Genomic DNA, 22,914 nt, shown 5'->3' with positions numbered 1-22,914 from the left:
TATCAAACCCCTGGCATGTTTTCAGTTGTGTTTTTCTGAGTGTGGTATGTTCTTTCATACCTCCGTGCCCTCATCAAGCTATTCCTTCCATCCTATGCCCTTCACAGCTCTCCTCTTACCCCTTCCTTAACCTGACTCATTTCTTTTTGTCCTTTAAGATTGAACTCAGAAGTCTCATCTTCTGAGAACTTATCGACACACACCTGCCCCCTAAATTTAAAGGCCAGGTCAGATACTTTTCTTCCGTGCATATTGCATAGTGTCCTGTGTATACCTTTGTTAGGGTCCTCATTGTAGTGTATTCGCAGTGCTTCTCAGACTTTGCCACAGAAGTACACCCAATATCAGAGGGAATTGTATTTGCAGCCTACCTGAAACCCGGAATTAATTTCATGCCTACTATTGTAGCCTTAAAAAATATGGAAATTTTACATGTGATTCCATAGAATGGGTATATTTTGTTTAATATAAAAACATTTAAAATTTTTTTGTCCTGGGCCAGGCGCGGTGTTCACACCTGTAATCCCAGCACTTTGGGAGGCCGAGGCGGGCGGATTGCTCGAGGTCAGGAGTTTGAAACCAGCCTGAGCAAGAGTGAGACTCCGTCTCTACTATAAATAGAAAGAAATTAATTGGCCAACTAATATATATAGAACAAAGTAGCCGGGCATGGTGGCGCATGCCTGTAGTCCCAGCTACTCGGGAGGCTGAGGCAGGAGGATTGCTTGAGCCCAGGAGATTGAGGTTGGTGTGAGCTAGGCTGACGCCATGGCACTCACTCTAGCCTGGGCAACCAAGTGAGACTCTGTCTCAAAAAATTTTTTTTTGTCCTGGAATGAAATTTATCATTGTCAAAGATGATAATGTTTATCCTGAAATTGTAAATGTTCACTGTACACTGCCCTGTTCTGTTCTCTGCACGTCTGTATTAACCAAATTTGATCAGTAGTAAGCATTTTGATGGCGGAAATCAGGTCTCTTACCTGTGTGTTCCTAGCATTAAACACAGTAACACACAGTAGATGTTCAATATTTGTAACAGAATGAAAGTTCTATATTGGAATAATAGTGATAAATGTGGCCGGAAGCGGTGGGTGTTGCCTGTAATCTTAGCGCTCTGGGAGGCCAAGGAGGGAGGATTCTTCTTTGAGGCCAGGCATTTGAGACCAGCCTGAGCAAGAGTGAGACCCCTGCTCTACAAAAAATAGAAAAATTAGCAGGCATGGTGGCACCTGCCTGTAGTCCTAGCTACCTGGGGAGGCTGAGGCAAGAGAATCACTTGAGCCTCGGGTTTGAGGTTGCAGTGAGCAATGATGATGCCATTGCAAGATAGCCTGGGCAACAGAGCAAGACTCTCTCTCCAAAAGAAAAAACAATTTTGTTAGGTTGGCATTGTGAAAATTAAAAAATTTAACCATTTTTCTCATAAAAATGTGACTTAATGACATTGTGAAAGTCCTGCATTTTTAAAAAAAATCACTTTCTACCCTATATAACAAAATCTTTTTTTTTTACTTTTTATAGTTAAAAATACAGAATACACAGAAAAGAAAGATACAAGTATTCAGCTCAGTAAATCTGAACACTCACAGAATCAACACCCATAACAACAAACGGAACTTGACCTGCCGCTCAGAATCCTTCTGTGCTCTGCCAAGTCATCACTGTGCTTTTTAGCAGCCTAGATTAGTTTTCAAAATTATTTTATACTTACATATTAATTAATTCAAGGCAAGCAACAAATCGATTGAATAGAAAATTTTCTTATCCTACGACAAAGCAAGTTAATGATTTAATATTCATTATTAGTAGCCAATATTACAAAATGGAAATAATAATTCCTTTTAGTACTAATTATTTTCAGTAGTTTTAATTTAGTACTAACCAGGAAACATAATTAAAATTATTTGTAAATAATCACACTCTTGCATACTATTCCACACAAAAATGTCAATAGTAAGCATTAAATAATACCATTTGAACTTTTGTGTTAATTAACAATGAGCAGTAAATTCTTTTTAAAATTTTTAGTTGGCACATAATAATTACACATATTTGGGACACATAGTGATCTTTTGGCACATGTATACAATGTGTAATGATCCAATCAGGATATTAGTATATCTGTCACCTTAGAAATCATTTCTTTATGTTGGGAACATTCAAAATACTCTCTTCTAGCTATTTGGAAATATACCATAAATTATTGTTAATTGCAGTGGCCATACTGTGCTACAGCACACTAAAACTTATGCGACTTATCTAGCTGTAATTTTGTATCTGTTAACCAACCTCTCCCTCTTTTCCCCTCTCCCCACTCTTCCCATCCTCTAGTAACCACAATTCTAATCTCTACTTCTATGAGCTCAACGTTTTTAGCTCCCACATATGAGTAAGAAGATGCAGAACTTTCCTTTCTGTGCCTGACTGACTTCACTTAATATAGCCTCCTCTCTGCTCATCAACGTTGCTGCAAATCTCAGGAATTCATTCTTTTTTTGGCTAAATAGTATTCAGGTGTGCATATATACCACATTTTCTTTATCCATTTATCCACTGTTGGACACTGAGGTTGATTGCATGTCTTGGCTTTGTGAATTGCACTGCCTTAAACATGGGAGTGCAGACACCTCTTCGATATGTTGATTTCCTTTTCTTTGTATAAATATCCAGTAGTGGGATTGCTGGAGCATATGGTAGTTCTATTTTTAGTTTTTTGAGGTACCCCCTCACTGTTTTCCATAGTGGCTGTACTAATTTACATTCCCATGAAAAGTGTATGAGTTCCCTTGCCCCCGCCCCCATCCTCACCAGCATGTGATATTTTTTATCTTGTTGATAATAGCATTCTAACCGGGTGAATTCCTTTTAAGCTTTTATGTCTAATCGTCAGATTACTCTACCTAATTTTTGTTTGACTTTCATTTTAGAGCAGTAGTTCTCAACAACAAAAAGGGACCAGAGTTTGCCTCCCAGGGAACTTTTTGGCATTGTCTCAGACGTTTTTTGGTTGTCATTAACTGGAGGGTGCTACTGACATCTAGTGGGTGAAGGCCTGGGATTCTGCTCAACCTAATTTACAGCACAGACCCCCATAACAAAGAATTAACTAGCTTAAAGTGTCAATAGTACCAAGGTTGAGAATAGTGTTTTCTAAAGAATGGGTGACTTTTGTCTTTAGTGGAGGTTAGTTCTTTTATTTTTTGGCTCTATCCTGATACATCCTTGCAGGATAGAGGTTAGTTTAGATAGGTTATAGCACATTGGTAATGCAGTCCAAGGCATTAGGAATTTAATTTCCATAGACTAGTTAATCTCTCTGTAGTCTGTGCACTCTGGACCCCAACCAAATGTCTTAACATTTCTGCTACTGATTATAAGAGGAACAAGATGAGACAATGTAGACAGGTTGGTACATAAACCTATCAACACTTCTGGAACTGTGTCTCAAAGCATGATGTCTTTTTTACTTAATCCAAATCTGTCTCTTCCTGTGTGACTAGTTCTCACTAGGAATAAGGTTATAAACTTTGGCTAGCAGCATTACTTAATTTCATTATTAGCTCCTGAGTTGATGGTCTATAGGCTTGAGGCCAGAGTGAATGATCCCTTATGGGCAGGCAGTTGTCCAGTCCTAACCACAGTCTCCTGCTCTGTCTTGGGAGGCATTAAGTGAGATGGCCAGTAGCTCTCCACAGACACTGCAGCCCACATAGCCCTGCCCTGTTCCTTTCTTCCGGTGATTACAGGAGGTCAGCAACATGAGAGTATACATAAATGCTGGTAATTAGTAGAAATCAATATCCGATAAAATTGTCCTTCATGGCTGTCTCTCAGGGGGAAGTTTTTTGTGTATTTCACTGTCTCCTGGTGAACTTATTCCATTCTCGACAACTTGGTCTACCATGAGCAAAGAGAGCCACATTTGAGCTATGGCCCTAAAACATTTGTTGGTATGCAAGAAAGAATTATTGGTAATATATACCAATTCTGACTTTGATATGAAGTATTTCTCTAAAAATATTACCTCAACACTACAACAAACTAAGATTTGTATAGTTGGAATTTTAAGTTTGTAAGTCCTTAAACTTAATGAAGAAGATTAGTTTAGAATTTGACCATTTGACTCTGCTCATTTAACTCTGAAAGCAGATATGATGCCAGGCGAGGTGGCTCACACCTGTAATCCTAGCACTCTGGGAGGCCGAGGTGGGCGGATCATTTGAGCTAAGGAGTTCAAGACCAGCCTGAGCAAGAGTGAGACCCTGTCTCTACTAAAAATAGAAAGAAATTAATTGGCCAACTAAAAAATATATATAAAGAAAAAATTAGCTGGGCATGGTGGCACATGCCTGTAGTCCCAGCTACTCGGGAGGCTGAGGCAGGAGGATCGCTTGAGCCCAGGAGTTTGAGGTTGCTGTGAGCGAGGCTGACGCCACAGCACTCACTCTAGCCTGGGCAACAGAGTGAGACTCTGTCTCAAAAAAAAGAAAAATTGAAAGCAGATATGAATAAAATTATTGTGTAAAGAAAATTACTTGTGATGATTTACATAAAATACTCTCTGTTTTGTGTTAACTGGTTTATTTGTATTATGGGAGCAGAGTTTTATTAGTACTTTTAGTCCTCTTAAGAAGAGGTGGAATACTTCATAGAGCTCTAGGCTTTCTTTAGTTGTTAGTAGAAATGTGATAAGTTAGGTATGTTTGATGTTTGGGAGGAAACATGTGGCATAATGAAAAGAACATTTGCTTTCATGTCAGATATAACTCCAAATTCTACCACTTATGAACTATTTGACCTTGGACCACTTAACTGTTGTGGTCTTGCTTCAGCATCTGAAAAGACAGGAGAATACTTAACTGATAAAATTAGGGAATAAGTAAATAAGATAACCATGTAAAAGAATGGTCAGGAGGACGGCAGTATACACATAATTTGGAGTCATCAGTTCATCTGAAAGTGGATTGTAGTGATCAAGAGAACAGGCTTAGGGGCGAAGGGGATGTGTGAAATCACACCTGACAGGTACAGTGTACAGTATCTGGGTGATGGGCACACTTACAACTTTGACTTAAGTAGTACAGAATACCAAGAAGAGGAAGCCCTGTAAAAAAAAAAAAAAAAAAAAAAAAATAAGTAGTACAGAAGCAATCCACGTAACCCAAACATTTGTACCCCTGTAATATTCTGAAAGAAAAAAGAAAAAACAAGAGAGCCCAGGGTTTGGAGCCAGACAAATGGAGTTTGGACTCTGCCTCTGTCAGTGATCTCTGGCTGTGCCCATGGCCAGCCAGAGATCAGCTATTTGATTAGCCTGGAATGGGAGGTGACCTCCGCCAGGCCACATAGTGCGTCAGGGCAGAGCAGTTGAGGCTTTACTCTCTAAGTCTCCTTTTCCTTCCTTGTGAAGTCATTCTGCTGGTGACTTTCTCACAGTTGTAAGGAAAGATGGATGGAGATCATGGTTGTAAGAAGCAGCTCATTGTGCCTGGCACAGGGCAAGCGCCAATAGGTGAAGGTGGCGAGTACACTGGAATGTGGTCCTTATTCTTTTTCCTGAAGTAATTTATCTGTTTGGTTGATGAGAGCCACACACTATGCGAAGTCTTAAAAATTTGGGAGTTGATTAATTTCTAGTGCTACATTATACTATTAGTATTACATTATACTAACTTATATTACATTATACTAACTATTAGTTCGTATTAGTTTCTAGAAACTATTAGTTTCTAGTGCTACATTATACTAACAATGTTAATGTATAGTTTAAATAATAATAATGCTAATTAGCATAAATAGTCTAATGCAAATAGTATACTTGGAACAAAGTTTGTTTAAGCATTTTACCCTTTTTTCTTACACTGGCTTATTCTTAGAGCGCTGCACAAGTCATGCAGAGAATGAGGGGGGCAAGATTGGGATCCGAGAGCAACATGGAGGTGGTGCAGCAGTGAGCTGAGATGGAGGCCCGGGTTAAGTGGTGGCAGAGGTAGTGATGAATGTGAACAGGCCGTACTCGAGGCTTGAGAGTTGATAAAATAGATAATTTTTACTGCTTCATCAAGGATACTCTTAAGGAAAACTGGCATCATTTTTTTTCACAGCGAGTACATGGCAGAGAAGAACACAAGTAAAAACTATGGTGTGGTACCAGTGCCTTCATTCTTGACAAAGCGCCAACAGTCTTACCCACCATTGCTTTTATATACCATCAGTGCAAATGTCAATGCAGTGACAGAAAACTGAATTTGAAAATGTGCTACTTCCAATAACAGGTTTCATCCTTTCCCTTTTTGGCTGCAGATCCTAACTATCTCATGGCTAACGAACGCATGAACCTGATGAACATGGCCAAGCTGAGTATTAAGGGCTTGATTGAATCAGCTCTGAACCTGGGGAGGACCTTGGACTCTGACTATGCACCTCTCCAGCAATTCTTCGTGGTGATGGAGCACTGTCTGAAACACGGCTTAAAAGGTAGGCTATGGCACCAAAATGCAGGTGTGCACGCAGCTGTTTCCTAGCAATGCATACTCAAGAAAAAAACATTCTTTGTGGAGCCAAAGAGTAAGAAGCTTGAGTTAATAATATTAACCCATTGGAATGCAGCCAATATGTGAACTGGGTTATGTTTGACATAAAGGACTTATGGGGTTTAAAAAATACAGATCATTTGGCCGGGCGTGGTGGCTCATGCCTGTAATCCTAGCACTCTGGGAGGCTGAGGCGGGCGGATTGCTCAAGGTCAGGAGTTCGAAACCAGCCTGAGCCAAGAGCAAGACCTCGTCTCTACTATAAATAAAAAAGAAATTAATTGGCCAACTAATATACATAGAAAATATTAGCTGGGCATGCCTGTAGTCCCAGCTACTAGGGAGGCTGAGGCAGGAGGATCACTTCAGCCCAGGAGTTTGAGGTTGCTGTGAGCTAGGCTGACGCCACGGCACTCACTCTAGCCTGGCAACAAAGTGAGACTCTGTCTCAAAAAAAAAAAAAAAAATACAGATCATTAAATGTTAAGAGTTGGAAGGGCCATTATAAGTAATAAAGTCCAGCACAGCAGTTCTGTTTGACAGGTGGAAATAGGCCTGCCTAGAATGGGACATGACTTGCCCAGGGTCACACAGTGAGTTGGGACAGAGCAGGTGCTGGAACTCGGGTGTCCTGACTCCTGCTTCAGTGCTCTTTCCACTTAACCATAAGCTTTTTGAGGGCAGGACCTGGTCTTGTTCACCTTTGCTTCCTTTCTTCCTCCTTTCCCAATATTCAATAGCCTGTTTCTGGATTACATATTCTTTTCCATTGCACTGTTTTCTTCATTAATACCACAAAGTTTTAAGTACCATATTATTATAGTATAAGGCTAGGCCACAGATTCTTCTTGAAAGAAGAATGACTGAGTCTTAGGAAGTAGAGAATTTTTTATTTTCACAGAATGTTATCTATTCTGAAAGCATGAATAATTCAAAAACTGTCTAATAACCTAGCATGAGTTTCCCGAAAAGGACATTGAATAGATGGGACAGGTGTGTGTATGTCTGTGTATTAAGAAAGTGTTTATGTTGTAAAGAATGTTAAAATATTGCTTGTTTTTGTTGCATTAGCTAAGAAGACTTTTCTTGGACAAAATAAGTCCTTCTGGGGGCCACTAGAACTGGTAGAAAAGCTTGTTCCAGAAGCTGCAGAGATAACAGCAAGTGTTAAAGATCTTCCGGGACTTAAGTAAGTCTAAGGTTGATTTCTGTTTCTCAGGAACAACATTCTTACTAATTAAACCCTTGAAGAGTAAGACTAAAGATAATGATGTCTGTAACGTTAATAATTTCTTTCATAACAATTCAAATTATATAATGTTATGAATAAGCACTGTTATGAGGGAACTGGTATATAGAATATTAAGAAAAATGTGCCTTTGAGGGATAATTATTTATCAAGAGGTTGTCTTCATGTTGAAATAGCAAACATTTCCTTATTTTTTATTTTATCTTTTTATTTTTTTATTTTTGTTAAAGCTAGTCAAACATGGATGTGGGGGGAGCATTTCCTTATTTTTTTAAAGCATTTGTGAGAATCAGTTAGTGAATCTCAAGAAATTTGATCTAGGGAGATGGCGTGCTAGACTCGACTTGGGGAAAGAATGTATTTGATAGAGTTTGAGAGTCAGGATTAAAACCAGTGGACCTCAGGATCTGACACCTAGACCCTGCCTCAGAACTTGAAAAAGAATAGTGATCACTTTTCCAAATGAGATTGGTTTCGTTTTAATCAGAGGCCTAAATTGCCTGTGTCCACATTAGTGCTTGGGTATTTATATAATCCACACTAAAGTTAAGAGGATTTACCAATACTGATCTGATGGAACATTTTCAGTCGGGCCTCTCAGAGGTCTTGTCCTCAGCTTATAGTCACATTCAGTAATAATTCTTTACAAGAGAATTGTCCCAAACACACTCCTGGGTTCCAGTAGCCCACACTAACTTTCTTGCATAGGAATGTGGTAGGAGAAACTGTGAGGAAAATCTGTTTGTTACACTAGGAGACCATTAGCAAGAGTAAGTCAATCTGTTCCACTGTGGCCCTTGCTTCTCTTATGTTTTTAGTGGTTTGGTGTCTGTGTTTTTGTAGGACACCAGTAGGCAGAGGAAGAGCCTGGCTTCGTTTGGCATTAATGCAAAAGAAACTCTCAGAATATATGAAAGCTTTGATCAATAAGAAAGAACTTCTCAGGTACGAATACCTTCTTGATCTTTCTTCTTTCCTTGGTATGTTCTGTGTCACATAAAATTGAACCATATAAATTTGCCATTTTTTTGTAGATCAGAAATAGTTAATTCATAACAATTTCACTAATGCTTTCCCCCACACCTCACACACACATACTCCTAAATGGATGTTTTCTGTTATTTGTGTCATATGTGACTGTGGAGTACATAGGGGTCCTTTTCAGAGCAGGCCAGAACTTACCTCCAGAAAACAGGAAAGGGACTGTAAGCATGTACCCAGGCTCAGTAAGACAAGAAGTTGTCATGAGCATTAAATTCAAATTAGAACAAAAAGAATTTCCAGATGGATCATAGATGAAAGCGGGAGAGGCAAAACAATAAAACTTTTAGAAGAAAACATAAGGCAGGAAGAAATTTCTTAAACGGGATGCAAAAAGTATAAAGGAAAAAATTGGTAAATTGGTCCACTTTAAAGTGAAGAACTTCTGTTCATCAAAAGATCCTGGAGATTAAGGGTGAAAGGAGATATTTGTAATACGTAATACATATGTTCAACAAAGGGTGCATATTCAGGGTACATAAAGAACTCTATAGTTCCAGTAAGAAAGATTACAGACAAGCAAATATAAAAATGGGTCAAAGACTTAAACAGGTATTTCACAAAAGAGGACATTGAAATGGCCAATAAACATAAAAGATACCCAACTTCACCAGCCATCATGTCAGTACACATTAAAGCAACAGTGTGATACTGCTATGCACTCACCAAAATTGCTAAAATGAAAAGACAAATAATACCAAGTGTTGGTGAGGATGTGAAGTAACTTTAATGTTCTGTTGATGGGACAGAGTTAAACAGTACAGAATTTAGGAAAACTGTTTAACATTATCTATTAAATCTGACCATAAGCATACCTTATGACTCAGTAAGTTTCGGTGTTATATCCAGTAGAAATGCATAATTACGTTCAACAAAAGACATGAACAAGAATGTTCATAGCTATTACAATGTTGGTAATAACCCCAAATATTGTAATAGACCCCAGTGTCTATTCCCAGTAGAGTGGATAAGTAAACTGTTATGTGTTTATGCAATGAAATACCACATAGCAACTATACACAGTGACATGGATTAATCTCTCAAGTATAATGTAAGTAATCTTTTATGATAATAAAGAAGCTACCATTGGCCAACTGGAGATAGAGTAGTAAGTAGCAGAAGGGCAAAAAGGGGCTTCTGAGGTTCTGGTAATATATTAATTCTTAATCTGGGTATATAAGTGTGTTCTCTTTATTAAAATGCATTGTTATGATTTGTGTACTTTTTTTTTTTTTTTATTTTGGCATATTATGGGGGTACAGATTTTAAGGTTTCAATAAATGCCCATTTCCCCCCCTCCCCCCATTGTGTACTTTTGTATATATGCTTTATAGGTCATTAAAATTTACTGTAATACATTCAAATATAGTAGATTACCTCTGAGAAATAATATAAGAGGAAATACAAGGATGAGAGAATTTAAAGAAATGGCTGGATTTTCCAAGAACCTAATTTTTACAAGAAATAGCCATCCATATCCTAATGGAGCCTTGATTTTATGTTGCTGCAGCTACATATGCCATTGATTGCTGTTTTCTGGCCTAAGAAAATCTAACAAATTGGGAGAAAGAGAAATAGGAACTGTTCAGGGAAACTTACTTATTTCCACAAAGGGAAAGCTCAACTTTCCAGAGCCAAGCCTTGAAGTGGTGTAGGGTCTAGTGTTCAAGCTGTAGGTAGCTGCGAGGCGAGTGTCTTTAATCAAAATCATGTGGTCTAAAGAATTAGGGTTTTGTCCACAGAGCACCAGAGTAAATGAATTCAGTCCTGTGAACTGGGCAGAGCAGTTCTTTATATATAACTTCATTTACTTGGACCCATCAACTTCACTCATGGGTATGTCTAACAGAAATGCATATGTGTATGTATTAAAAGGCACTAGAAACAACCCAAATGTCTATGAACAATAAATAGAATGGATACATTGTGGTATATTCCTACCATGAAATGCTGTCCAGCAGTGAAAACACATCAACTATAGCTACATACAATATATTCGAATCACACAACTAAAATATTGCGCAAAGGAAGCCAGACACAAAAGAGTATGTATATATGATTTCATTTATATAAAGTTCAGAAATAGGTAGACTCAATCTATGGTGATAGAAATCGGGACAGTGGTTACATTGAGGAAGTGAGGGTGGTGATTCAGAGACAGAGAAAAAGCAGATTTCTGGGGGTCCAGTAATGGTCTCTTTCCTGATCAGGATAAACAAACCAGACAAATTTTTTTAAGATGCATAAAAAACTGCCGAATTATTCTATGGTGCATCATAAATACAAATATGTCAGAAAAATCTGAATACTCATTTCAACCACGATACCCTTCTGATCACATTTCTTTTAGCTACACTGTTATGTAAGGAATCTGTTCATGTACCTTTTATCTAAAATAAAATATCTGTCAAAGCCTTTTTTTTCCTTTTTCACTATTATCATAGATGACTGTATTCAATCTTAAACCATGCATGTTTTCCTTGTCTCACTCATGATTACATCATTGGATATTGGGGGTTTTATTACAGTAAAGAATTCTGGCCGGGCATGGTGGCTCACGCCTGTAATCCTAGCACTATGGGAGGCTGAGGCCAGAGGACCCCTTGAAGTCAGGTGTTTGAAACTAGCCTGAGCAAGAGTGAGACCCATCTCTAAAATAAAAACAAAAAACAAGAATTCTGTGGATTTCTCTTACAGTGAATTCTATGAACCCAATGCTCTCATGATGGAAGAAGAAGGAGCCATAATTGCTGGACTGTTGGTGGGTCTGAATGTCATTGATGCCAATTTCTGTATGAAAGGAGAAGATCTGGACTCTCAGGTATGGGAAAGATACTCAGTTACCAAATGAGTCGCTCTGAGTTCTCTTATCTCAGAATTAGACTGATTAGATCAGGCATCCTCAAACTACAGCCCGAGGGCCACATGCTGCCCGCCTAGGACATTTATCTGGCCCACCAGGTGTTTTTGCCGCAGCTGCCTGTCCTGCTTAGCAGCCGACTCCTCCCAGGCCCACAGTGTGCACTCTCCAGTGGTCTGAGGGACAGTGAACTGGCCCCTGTTTAAAAAGTTTGAGGACCCTTGGATTAGATCATACCAACCAGACTGGGGTCAGGGAGATTCTATGTCATGAGTAGGATTTCCTTTAACTTCGATATGAATATTAAAAATATTTGTTTTTCCTTCCAACTTGGCTTATTTATGCATTATGAATATTTTCAAATGCTTGCCTTGGCTGTGATCCCTGTTAAACATATATACATATATTCACACACATATCTGTGTATAAATATATATAAAGAAAGTTTAAACCTTATTTATATTAAGTATTCTGTTGACTCTCCTAGTCATGGTCTCTCGTCTTGTTGTGCTATAGATTTTAATCTTGAATCTTTACTTCTAACCCTTGTCAATTCTTGATTTTACTAAAAGTAAAGCTTTAAATTTTCACCATAAATTTTTGTTAACTGTCATGATTATATTACTATTTTGAGTACCTAGAAAGAGACATTGTGTTATGCCTTTCAAAAAGCATTTAATTTTATATTAATCCTGAAAATTCTCCCCCATAGGTTGGAGTTATAGATTTTTCAATGTATCTCAAGGATGGGAACAGCAGCAAAGGTAGTGAAGGGTATGTACAAAAAAAAAAAATTAGGTTTCTTTTTTCCTCTCCAATGTAGTAATTTTTTGTCTTTGGTAGTATTTAAAATTTACAACAGTACTGCTTTAACAGACTTGCTGAAAGAATTTCTGATGCTACAGCTTCAGTAAAGTCTTGCCCAAAATACCTATTATGCCTACTGCTAAATCCTAAAAGTGTTTTTAGTTGAGTAATTTTCTTGCTATGTGGTTCAAGGGCAAGTAAAATAAAAATTAATAAATTAATAAAAGGTATCCAATTCTCCATCTCTTATAGTGGAGTTTTAAAACATGGTCATTGTGACCAGAGGGATTGCATTTTCATAATAAATAAGTTTGCTTAAAATTTGCAGTGTGCCTCATGAGGTTATGTAAAATATCAACATTGGGGGGAGCTGAGGGAAGGGTATAGGGGAACTCTGTACTACCTATACAACTCTTCTTATAAATCTAAAATTATTTCAAAATAAAAAGTTTAAAAAATACGCATTATGGTACTTAGTAATTAGAGATCAGAAGCATACTTTGTACCCTTTAAAAATTTAGCAGTTGAAAGCATAGTCTGATGCTTTTAACCTTGGATAATAAGCTAAGATTATGTCACTTGTTCTTTTGGTGATTATATAGATACGTGGCCTTAATTTTGACTTTCAGCTTGAAAAGGCTGGCTGTTTAACTTTGCCTATTATAGATTAGTTGGTTATAGAAATGAACTTCCTTTTTCCATACTTTATTTTCTCGAGTAATAAACATATTTGATTTTTTTTTTTTTTTTTTTTTTTTGAGACAGTCTCGCTTTGTTGCACAGGCTAGAGTGATTGCCGTAGCATCAGCCTAGCTCACAGCAACCTCAAACTCCTGGGCTCAAGCAATCCTCCTGCCTCAGCCTCCCGAGTAGCTGGGACTACAGGCATGCACTGCCATGCCTGGCTAATTTTTTTCTATATATATTAGTTGGCCAATTAATTTCTTTCTATGTATAGTAGAGACGGGGTCTCACTCTTGATCAGGCTGGTTTCGAACTCCTGACCTTGAGCAATCCGCCCGCCTCGGCCTCCCAGAGTGCTAGGATTACAGGCATGAGCCACCGCGCCTGGCCCATATTTGATCTTTATGACAGCCTTTTATACCTTTCATTTTGAGTGTGAACAGCACTTAAAGGCAAATATGTAGCCTTTGAGAACAACCATATTACACTAGAATGAACTTAATTCTTATGACAAATGGAAAATTGTTACTGCAAATAATACTAGCAAAGCTGAAAAACCTATTAACTAACAAGAACATTTCTATCCTTTAAATACTTCTGATAGATTATAACATCCTACCTATAACCTAAATTATTAAGGTTTATAAGCTATAACAAGTGCTTGATTAATGTGGATTTTGTTTTCATTTTAAACATCTTGAGTCTTTCTGGTTGGTATGTCTAGGGGATTATATATCAGGTCTGTCTTCTGTTTCACTGTATCTATGCCACAATTTTTTTTCTATGTTTTATGAAAAGATGGAGGGGTGGATCAGGATCTTGATGTTTCTAATGTTATTTATTTTATTTCTGTTTTTTCTCCTTTCTCCCTCAGAGATGGTCAGATTACTGCAATTCTGGACCAGAAGAACTATGTAGAGGAACTCAACAGACACCTGAAGTAATGAATAAGTACATTACTTGGGAATTGCTGAGGTAGAAAGGAAGGGCAGAATGATGAGCAGTGAGGATAAATTCTGACAGTACTCATCAAACATACATAGAATTCCTGCTTGCCAGGCACTGAGTTAGGCACCTGTTAAATGGCCTTTAACTGTTTTCATACCCTTGAGTGAAAGGCAGTTACGATTAATATTTAATTGTAGCTCTAGTGATTAAATACATTCAGTTACAAATTTTAAAATAATGTGACATATACAGTTGAAATTGGTAGCCCACTTGGTCCAGTAGATATAGCCACATATTTCAGGATTGATCTCAGGTAAACCACTCACTACTTTACTACCTTTAGATTAATTGTATCTCTTTGCTTCCTCGCATTTCTCATTTACATATTGAATTGATATTATTAGTTTGCCCTTTCTTCACCATGACTACCATGAATTTACCAAGTACAGTAGCGCCCTCCCCCCATCTGCAGGGGGTCCTTCCCAAGACCCTCACCACATGCTTGAGACGGCAGATAATACCACACCCTTTGCACACTGTATTTTTTCCTATACATACGTACCTATGATAAAGTTTAAATTATAAATTAGGGACAGTAAGAGATTAACAATAATAAATAAAACAGAACAATTTTATTAGTATACTATAATAAGAGTAATATGAATATGGTCTCTCTCTATCTCAAATATCTTATTGTACTGTACTCAACTATTTGCAGACCGCTATTGACTATGGGTAACTGAAACCATGGAAAGCAAAAATCGTGGATAAGGGGGGATTATTTTTAGAATTGTCCAAAACATGAAACAGTTTTCTCTCTTCTGAGGAGAGCTATGCACAAGCTATTGGTATTTCTCAAGTACTTTGATGTTCTTATTATGCTAAAGACTATTGGATAATTTAGAAGAATAATTAATAGATTCATTAATTATTATTTATAGTTATCTTATGAAAGATAGCCATTTTTAATTTAAGTAAGACCTCTAATATGATTATACTAGTGTCATTATAAATTTTGAGTAGGGCGTGGTTCCAGTTGGCAAATTCAAGAACAGTTTAAGTACATTTTTTCTGGGGACCAAGAACTAAAAATGACTATAATGTGTGGCAGAGATGTTTAGTTAGCCAAGCAAAGATATAGTTACAGTTGACAATGAAATATAAACAATGACACTATTATTTACTCTTTCTGTGCCTCAGTTTCTTTATATTTGGGGATACCTAACACATAGGGCTTTTGGAAGGAGTAAATAAAATAATGCAAGTAACATAATTTAGAAGAGTGCTTGGTACATGTAAACACTTAATTCATGTAGCCTATTATTATTGCAGATCTTAAAATTTACTGTGTAGTGCATCAGCGCTTTCATTTCATTGAACAAATATTTACTGAATTCTAACTCCAATGTCAAAGCCATAGCAGGTAAGGCAGACACAGCCCTTTGTAAACTTAGAGCCTGTAGGTCTACTGAGAATTGTGGACATTAGACAATGAATGATAAGTGTGATGGGTGTCTAAAAAGGAAGGTAGAGGATATTGTGCTTTTTTCAAAAGAGACCTATATTTTTTCTTGATAGTGCTACTGTAAATAACCTCCAGGCAAAAGTAGATGCATTAGAAAAATCCAACACTAAACTGACAGAAGAGGTAAGTGTTTTGGAAATTCTTTGATTGACTTACAGAATTTAAAAATGGGCATTGGTAGAACCAGTAATTTCTATGCAACCTTGGAAATGAAAGACTTGACTTTTCAGATATAGCTACTATATAGTATGTAACTCCGTGTTCTAACTAGAATGGCCAGTCTGCTTGTCACAGGGTGTCATTTACATAGTTGGACTGCAGAGGCTGTGTGGGCAGGGGTCTCGTTTACCTGGCTGGTGAAGTATCTTGGTTCCTTTTGTGTGAATGTTTGGTCTGGGCTAGCCTAATAATAATAATAATAATGTTTAGCATATACCATGAAATTCATCATTTATTCATTCTGGAAAACATCTTCGGCACTATTTATGTATAAGAGCTAGACAAAGGTTTAGTGCATGCTAGACATTGATTTGTGTGTTCCAGATTGGCAAGCTCCCCACCCCCCACATTTTGTTTTCTCTGGGGGCAGTGAGGGAGATAAGATTAAAGAGCTAGGGTCAGGAGACCAGTAGTCCCTGCTTACATGTCATGCTACTTATATGTCATATGCCACTGAGTCAGTCAGTCACTAGACCCGTAAGAGGCCCAGTTCTATCACTGGCAGATGATGGTGTTTACAGTCTACTTCCCTTTTAACCTCACAGTTTCTCTGAAGATCAGATTAAAAATAGATGTATGTGTGAAAAGTCCCTAAAATAAGACTAGAAAAACAACCCCATGTTTTACTTCTAATTAATAAAGATATTTTTTCTAACTTGCCAGAGGATAAGCTACAGTGTTTTTTTATTAAATAGCATTACATGTTTCTATGAAAAATATTAAATAAAATTAACCATGTGGCAAAGTGTTTGTCTTATTTCTAATTATAATGATCCTGCTACATACAGTGGGACAAATTTGGTTTAAATAAAATCAAATTTAAAGAACTAGTCAGAAAGGTGCTGTTTCATCAGTTTTTCTTCAGAATAAACATTTTCATCATTATAATTTTAAAATGCCTTCCTTATTACTCAGCTCTGTGGACTTCATTTTTGGATGAAAATTCTTAAATTTTGCATATATATTAAAACTTTAATTTATGGATATGACACTTAGAATCTTACCCCACTGGCTTTGGGAATCCTCAGCACAGAAATTCCACTGTGATTCTGCTGTCACCGCACGGAGGCAGTGTGGCCTGGCAGCGGAGCATGGTCTCTAAGGCTGGGCCACTGGCTAGTTTTCTAATCCTGGCCCAATGACTTACACCTCTATTCCTGGTTCACTTATCTGTAAAGTGAGAATAACAATAACACTGCTTCATAAGATTGTTGTATGAATTTAAATGATTTAATACATAAGGAGGGCCTAGAACACTGCCTGACACATCCTGAGCACTCAGCACACATAGCGGTGAATTTTGTTCCCTCAGACTCGCCTGCCCTTCTGACTTAGATTTATTACACTAACAGTATTCATTTATTCACTTACTTATTTTACCAGTAACACTTATTTTCTCGAAACTTTGAACTTCTAGAGATAAGTAAGCACCGTGTGTACGTTATAGAGAACACATACGTTTATAATCAGTTCTACCTTTTCTTATTTCCATTTCTGGATTTAAGAGGGCTCATAAAAGAAGCCCCTCCTGAGTTCTCAACTGGAATGACAAAATGGGAAGAATTAAGCAGATGAAAGTATAAATAATCTCCTTTATTATCAGTAAATTGAATTTTAAAAGCCCACTTGGATCTGCAGCCATAATTAGGTTTCCCGATACTTTCTGTTAAGTGATGGCATCCTTGCATCTAGAGAGCAGACCTGCTTGCTCAGAATTACTTCTTTACATCTTATTAGGCCCAGGTAGCAAAGAGAGAAATGGCCTTCCAGGCTTGTTAGAGCTTTTCTGTATTTACCTTGTCAAAACATGAACAGAGCAGAACTGCACCCCACCTTCCCATTCTCTGGGAGTTTAGAAGGTACAGAGAAGCAAAAAGTATTTGCGCCATACTTTTCCCTCCCATGGAATGGGGATATGAATGTTTCCCCTTAGCAGTATACTTGCTAATAACATTATCTTTTTAGATGCTGAAATGAAAAATCTCTTCCGGGTTTAAGAGGATCTTTTAGAGTGAGAACTTTGGAGTTCATTCCTTTAGCCTTTTAAAATTATCTATAAAAGGTCTTATGGAGGGTTTGTGACCTGGTGCCATAGCATGAGATGACCTCTTTATTAAATATTTTAGAAATAGATATTCTTACTAAATGTAATTACCACTTATCCATGAGAACATTCTTGAGATAAAAAATCTTAACATTTTGGCATTGAAAAATGTTTCCATGTAAAAGCAGCAGTAGGAGATACTTTTTGTTTTATTTTAACCTACTTTAAAAATATTTCTCTTAAGTTCCCTATAAGAACACTCTTATTGAGTTACAGGTAGCTTCCTTTGTTTCTAAGAATATCCAGATTGGAAGTTATGTCCTAGCAAATCATGCATTATCTTATACCATGTTAATTTTTAAAAGATAAAAATTATTTAAAAACTTTTATCAACAGCTTGCAGTTGCAAACAACAGGATTATTACCTTGCAAGAAGAAATGGAACGAGTTAAAGAGGAAAGTTCCTACATACTGGAATCCAATCGGAAGGTTAATCTTACTGGATTTATAAAATATTCATAGAGAGCAGCATGTCAGTGTGTTGGCGGGAGGGGAGAGTCTTTCTTTTAAGCAGCAAGCATTTGCATGTATAAAGCACACTGTGTTTACTCGGCTCCATTCCTCACTGAGGGCATGATGAATGTTCTGGGGGAGGGTGGTGCCCCTTTTTCTACCACATGCTTCTTGACTTCGTGGCCACCCACATCTGTCTAGAGACTTTAAGAAACAGTCTCATTCACTTTCTTGTGTTTTTTTTTGAGACAGAGTCTCACTGTGTTGCCCAGGCTAGAGTGCCGTGGCGTCAGCCTAGCTCACAGCAACCTCAAACTCCTGGGCTCAAGCGATCCTCCTGCCTCAGCCTCCCAAGTAGCTGGGACTACAGGCATGTGCCACCATGACCGGCTGATGATTTTTTCTATATATATCAGTTGGCCAATTAATTTCTTTCTATTTATAGTAGAGACGGGGTCTTGCTCTTGCTCTTCTGACTTGCTCTTGCTCTTGCTGGTTTTGAACTCCTGACCTCGAGCAATCCACCCGCCTCGGCCTCCCAGAGTGCTAGGATTACAGGCGTGAGCCACCGCGCCTGGCCTATTTTCTTGTTTTTATGTACTGATGATTCATATTGTACTTTAACTGTTGTATCTGTTATATTAAATATGCCATTATTTTTACATCATGTTACTGTTTGATAAGAAGTGACATCACTTTTTATCACTTTATTTGATATCATTGGGAGTTACCACATCAATGAATTTTCTAGATAACTTAACCCCTTAAAGCACCAACCTTTTTAATACATATATAATCAGATTTTGCAAACATTGTATGTATTGTACAAGTCCAAGCCTTCTTTATTTTATTTTTTCCTCTAAAAACAACAAAAGCTGCATAAGCTTTCTTAATTAAGGACTAATTGTTAACACATTTAGCCCTGTATAGGGGGCTGATTATGATTATCAACATTGGCAATTCTGTACTCAGGTATAACAGTACTACTTTAGGAGGCTGTTGAAACGGATAGAGCTTCTAACACCTACACTTAAACATTCCCAGATTGCTGTGGATTTTTTTCCTGCCTTTTATGAATTCACTAGCATCTCTTACTTTTTACACTGTTGGTGTTGCTATCTCTAGAAAACTCTCCCCACTTCCTTTTATCTTTATGCTTCTAATCTACTGTCACCTAGGAATCAAATATCCACAGTTACTGAAATTGTTCCTACAAAATGACTAGGCTCTGAATGGGGACTCAAGCAGTTTATGAGTAAGGTGTTTGACTTTAATGTATAGACTTCATGAAAGGAACTGTGACTGCTCACAGGAAATGTTTTGATGACTTATTTATGTTTAGCTGTGACCTCTCTGAATAGTTCAAGATGCCACATGTGAGATCTCTGGAGAATGAGTGTATTACCTTTTAAACTTTTGGTCCAACTCATAGTTTTCTGTGAATACCATATTATTTTTAGAATACCATATTAGAATACCATATTATTTTTGATTTTTTTTTTTTTTTTGAGACAGAGTCTCGCTTTCTTGCCTAGGCTAGAGTGAGTGCCGTGGCATCAGCCTAGCTCACAGCAACCTCAAACTCCTGGGCTCAAGCGATCCTCCTGCCTCGGCCTCCCGAGTAGCTGGGACTACAGGCACGAGCCACCGTGCCCGGCTGATTTTTATATTATATATATTAGTTGGCCAATTAATTTCTTTCTATTTTTATGGTAGAGACGGGGTCTCGCTCAGGCTGGTTTTGAACTCCTGACCTTGAGCAATCCGCCCGGCCCGCCTCGGCCTCCCAGAGTGCTAGGATTACAGGCGTGAGCCACCGCGCCCGGCCTATTTTTGATTTTTAAAACTACTACCACCTGGTTTGGTAACCTATCTTAGAATTTTTAAATAAAGTGGCAGGAAATCCCCAGTTCAGCTTAAACTTAATATTTACTAGACTTTTTCACTTTCTTTATTGTCTTTGTTCATTGTCATTACCTGCTTAGGTATTATCATTTTCCCTTACTAAGTAGCAGTGGTAGTGTCTGCTAATTCTGTATACGTTAATGAAATCCTAAATATGTACAATTTTATTTATCTTTTCAAGGGTCCTAAGCAAGACAGAACTTCAGAAGGGCAAGCACTAAGTGAAGCAAGAAAGCATTTGAAGGAGGAGACGCAATTACGATTGGTAAACTTTGCTTAAGTTTTAATAATTCAGAAACACAGTAAAAGGTAACTGCCTACTTAGAGGTTATATTGTACAGACCAAAATTAAGGATATCAGTAGTGTTGTAAAAATTTTTATAGATCCTGTAAAATTATTTCTCTTTCTTTTCAACCCACATTCCCTATAATGCTTTCTCAATCCTTTTCTGAGTATCCTCAAAAGCAGTAAGATTTTGCCAATATCTTCTTTGTCTTTAAAGTTTGTATTATAAAAACATTGAGTATAGCTGGGCGCGGCACGGTGGTGCACACCTGTAATCCTAGCACTGTGGGAAGGCTAAAACGGGTGGATTGCTCAAGGTCAGGAGTTCGAAACCAGCCTGAGCAAGAGTGAGACCCCATCTCTACTATAAATAGAAATTAATTGGCCAACTAATATATATACATAGAAAAACTTAGCCAGGCATGGTGGCACATGCCTGTAGTCCCAGCTACTTGGGAGGCTGAGGCAGGAGGATCGCTTGAGCCCAGGAGTTTGAGGTTTCTGTGAGCTAGGCTGACACCATGGCACTCACTCTAGCCTGGGAAACAAAGTAAGACTCTGTCTCAAAAAAAACCCCAAAACATTGAGTATATAGAACCTACTTTTTAAGCTCTTTTCCTTGACAATGGGTCTGGTCGTCTTCTGTGGCGTCTATATCATGTTCTGTAAACCTATATCTTGTTCTTGCTCTATAATCCTATCTTTCTGTCCTCAATAAACCTCATTTTCATGCTTGCCTTAAAAAATAAAAAATAGCTTCTTCCCTTTTGCGGCCATCGCCAGAGTGGCAGCGGCCAAAATGAAGTTCAATCCCTTTGTGACTTCGGACCGAAGCAAGAACTGGAAAAGGCATTTCAATGCACCTTCCCATGTTCGCAGGAAGATTATGTCTTCCCCTCTTTCCAGAGAGCTGAGACAGAAATACAATGTTCGATCCATGCCCATCCGAAAGGATGATTAAGTTCAGGTGGTTCGGGGACACTATAAGGGTCAGCAAATGGGCAAAGTAGTCCAGGTTTACAGAAAGAAATATGTCATCTACATTGAACGGGTGCAGCAGGAAAAGGCCAATGGCACAACTGTCCACGTGGGCATTCACCCCAGCAAGGTGGTTATTACTAGGCTTAAACTGGACAAAGACCGAAAAAAGATCCTTGAACGGAAAGCCAAATCTTGCCAAGTAGGAAAGGAAAAGGGCAAGTACAAGGAAGAAACACTTGAGAAGATGCAAGAATAAAATAATCTTATGTACAACCTTCATTAAAAACTGCTAAAAATAAAACTAAAAATAAAAAATAAATTATGTAATCCCCACTCCTACCTCATCCTCATCCCTGCAACCATTCTGATATGTGTTAGAGCAAGCAGTTCCTCTTCCTCTTACAGAGTCATTAATATAGAATTATATTTTTATTTTTAGCTGTTATTTCTGAATTTACTCTTGGTCTTGGATATAAATGGATAAATTTATCATCCAGTATTAGTCTTAAGATTTTTTTTAGAAATTAAATATATAAAAGTTTATAATATGAGCTACAACCTCACTCTAAACAGAATGGCTACTATCAAAAAATCAAAAGAGGCTGGGCTCAGTGGCTCAAGCATGTAATCCTAGCACTCTGGAAGGCCAAGGTGGGAGGATTGCTTGAGCTTAAGAGTAGCCTGAGCAAGAGCAAGACCCCATCTCTACTAAAAATGGAAAAATTAGCTGGGTATGGTGGTGCAGGCCTGTAGTCCCAACTACTCGGGAGGCTGAGGCAGGAGGATCGCTGGAGCCCAGGAGTTTGAGGTTGCTGTGAGCTATGATGATGCCACCACACTCTACCCTGGGTGACAGAGTGAGACTCTGTCTCTAAAAATAAGAAAAAAAGGGAGGTTTCATGTGAAGTGAATCTAAAACTTCTGTTAGCCAAATTGGCTATTGCTAGTGATTGAGATGTTACCCTGGGAACCCAGAGGGTCTTCTAGGTTCCCAGGGCTCTTAAATATATCAACAACATTCAAATGTAGAATTGCAGCTGCTTGCCTTTGTGCTAACTGCTGTGATACTTCATGTATATTTCTATAGTAGGACATGACATTAGTGTCTTGTCTTGGTGTTTAACGAAGTGCCTCAAGCATGTGTGTATTTTAGACATATTAGCTAGCACTTTCTAGCTTAGCATGTTTTCTTTTTTCTTTTTTTTAGCACTTCAGGCTTTATATATATATATATATATTTTTTTTTTTTTTTTTTTTTTTTTTTTTTTTTTAAACAGAGTCTCCCTTTGTTGCCCAGGCCTAGAGTAAGTGCCATG

The 22,914-nt window shown here is 37.8% G+C and overlaps 1 protein-coding gene and 1 pseudogene across 12 annotated transcripts in view; both read left to right on the top strand.

Moving 5' to 3' along the window:
* RUFY3 (RUN and FYVE domain containing 3) overlaps positions 1-22,914 on the top strand; it is an 81,492-nt gene that overhangs the window by 40,614 nt on the left and 17,964 nt on the right. For all 12 annotated transcript variants that reach the window (XR_012915090.1, XR_012915091.1, XM_075997907.1 and 9 more), the window contains 9 exons: positions 6,307-6,480; positions 7,608-7,725; positions 8,629-8,730; positions 11,524-11,647; positions 12,399-12,460; positions 14,052-14,117; positions 15,704-15,773; positions 18,310-18,402; positions 20,513-20,596. Coding sequence is in view for 10 of the 12 variants with exons in the window: in XM_075997907.1 (XP_075854022.1) it covers positions 6,307-6,480; positions 7,608-7,725; positions 8,629-8,730; positions 11,524-11,647; positions 12,399-12,460; positions 14,052-14,117; positions 15,704-15,773; positions 18,310-18,402; positions 20,513-20,596 (893 nt within the window). In the remaining 2 variants the exon portion in view is untranslated. The remainder of the gene's footprint in view (positions 1-6,306; positions 6,481-7,607; positions 7,726-8,628; positions 8,731-11,523; positions 11,648-12,398; positions 12,461-14,051; positions 14,118-15,703; positions 15,774-18,309; positions 18,403-20,512; positions 20,597-22,914) is intronic.
* LOC142864743 (large ribosomal subunit protein uL24-like) lies at positions 20,619-22,816 on the top strand (annotated as a pseudogene).

Source organism: Microcebus murinus, chromosome 26, assembly GCF_040939455.1.
Source record: "Microcebus murinus isolate Inina chromosome 26, M.murinus_Inina_mat1.0, whole genome shotgun sequence".
NCBI classification, from domain to species: domain Eukaryota; kingdom Metazoa; phylum Chordata; class Mammalia; order Primates; family Cheirogaleidae; genus Microcebus; species Microcebus murinus.
Note: the sequence above shows the minus strand (reverse complement) of the source record. Positions and strands in the feature narration are given on the sequence as shown.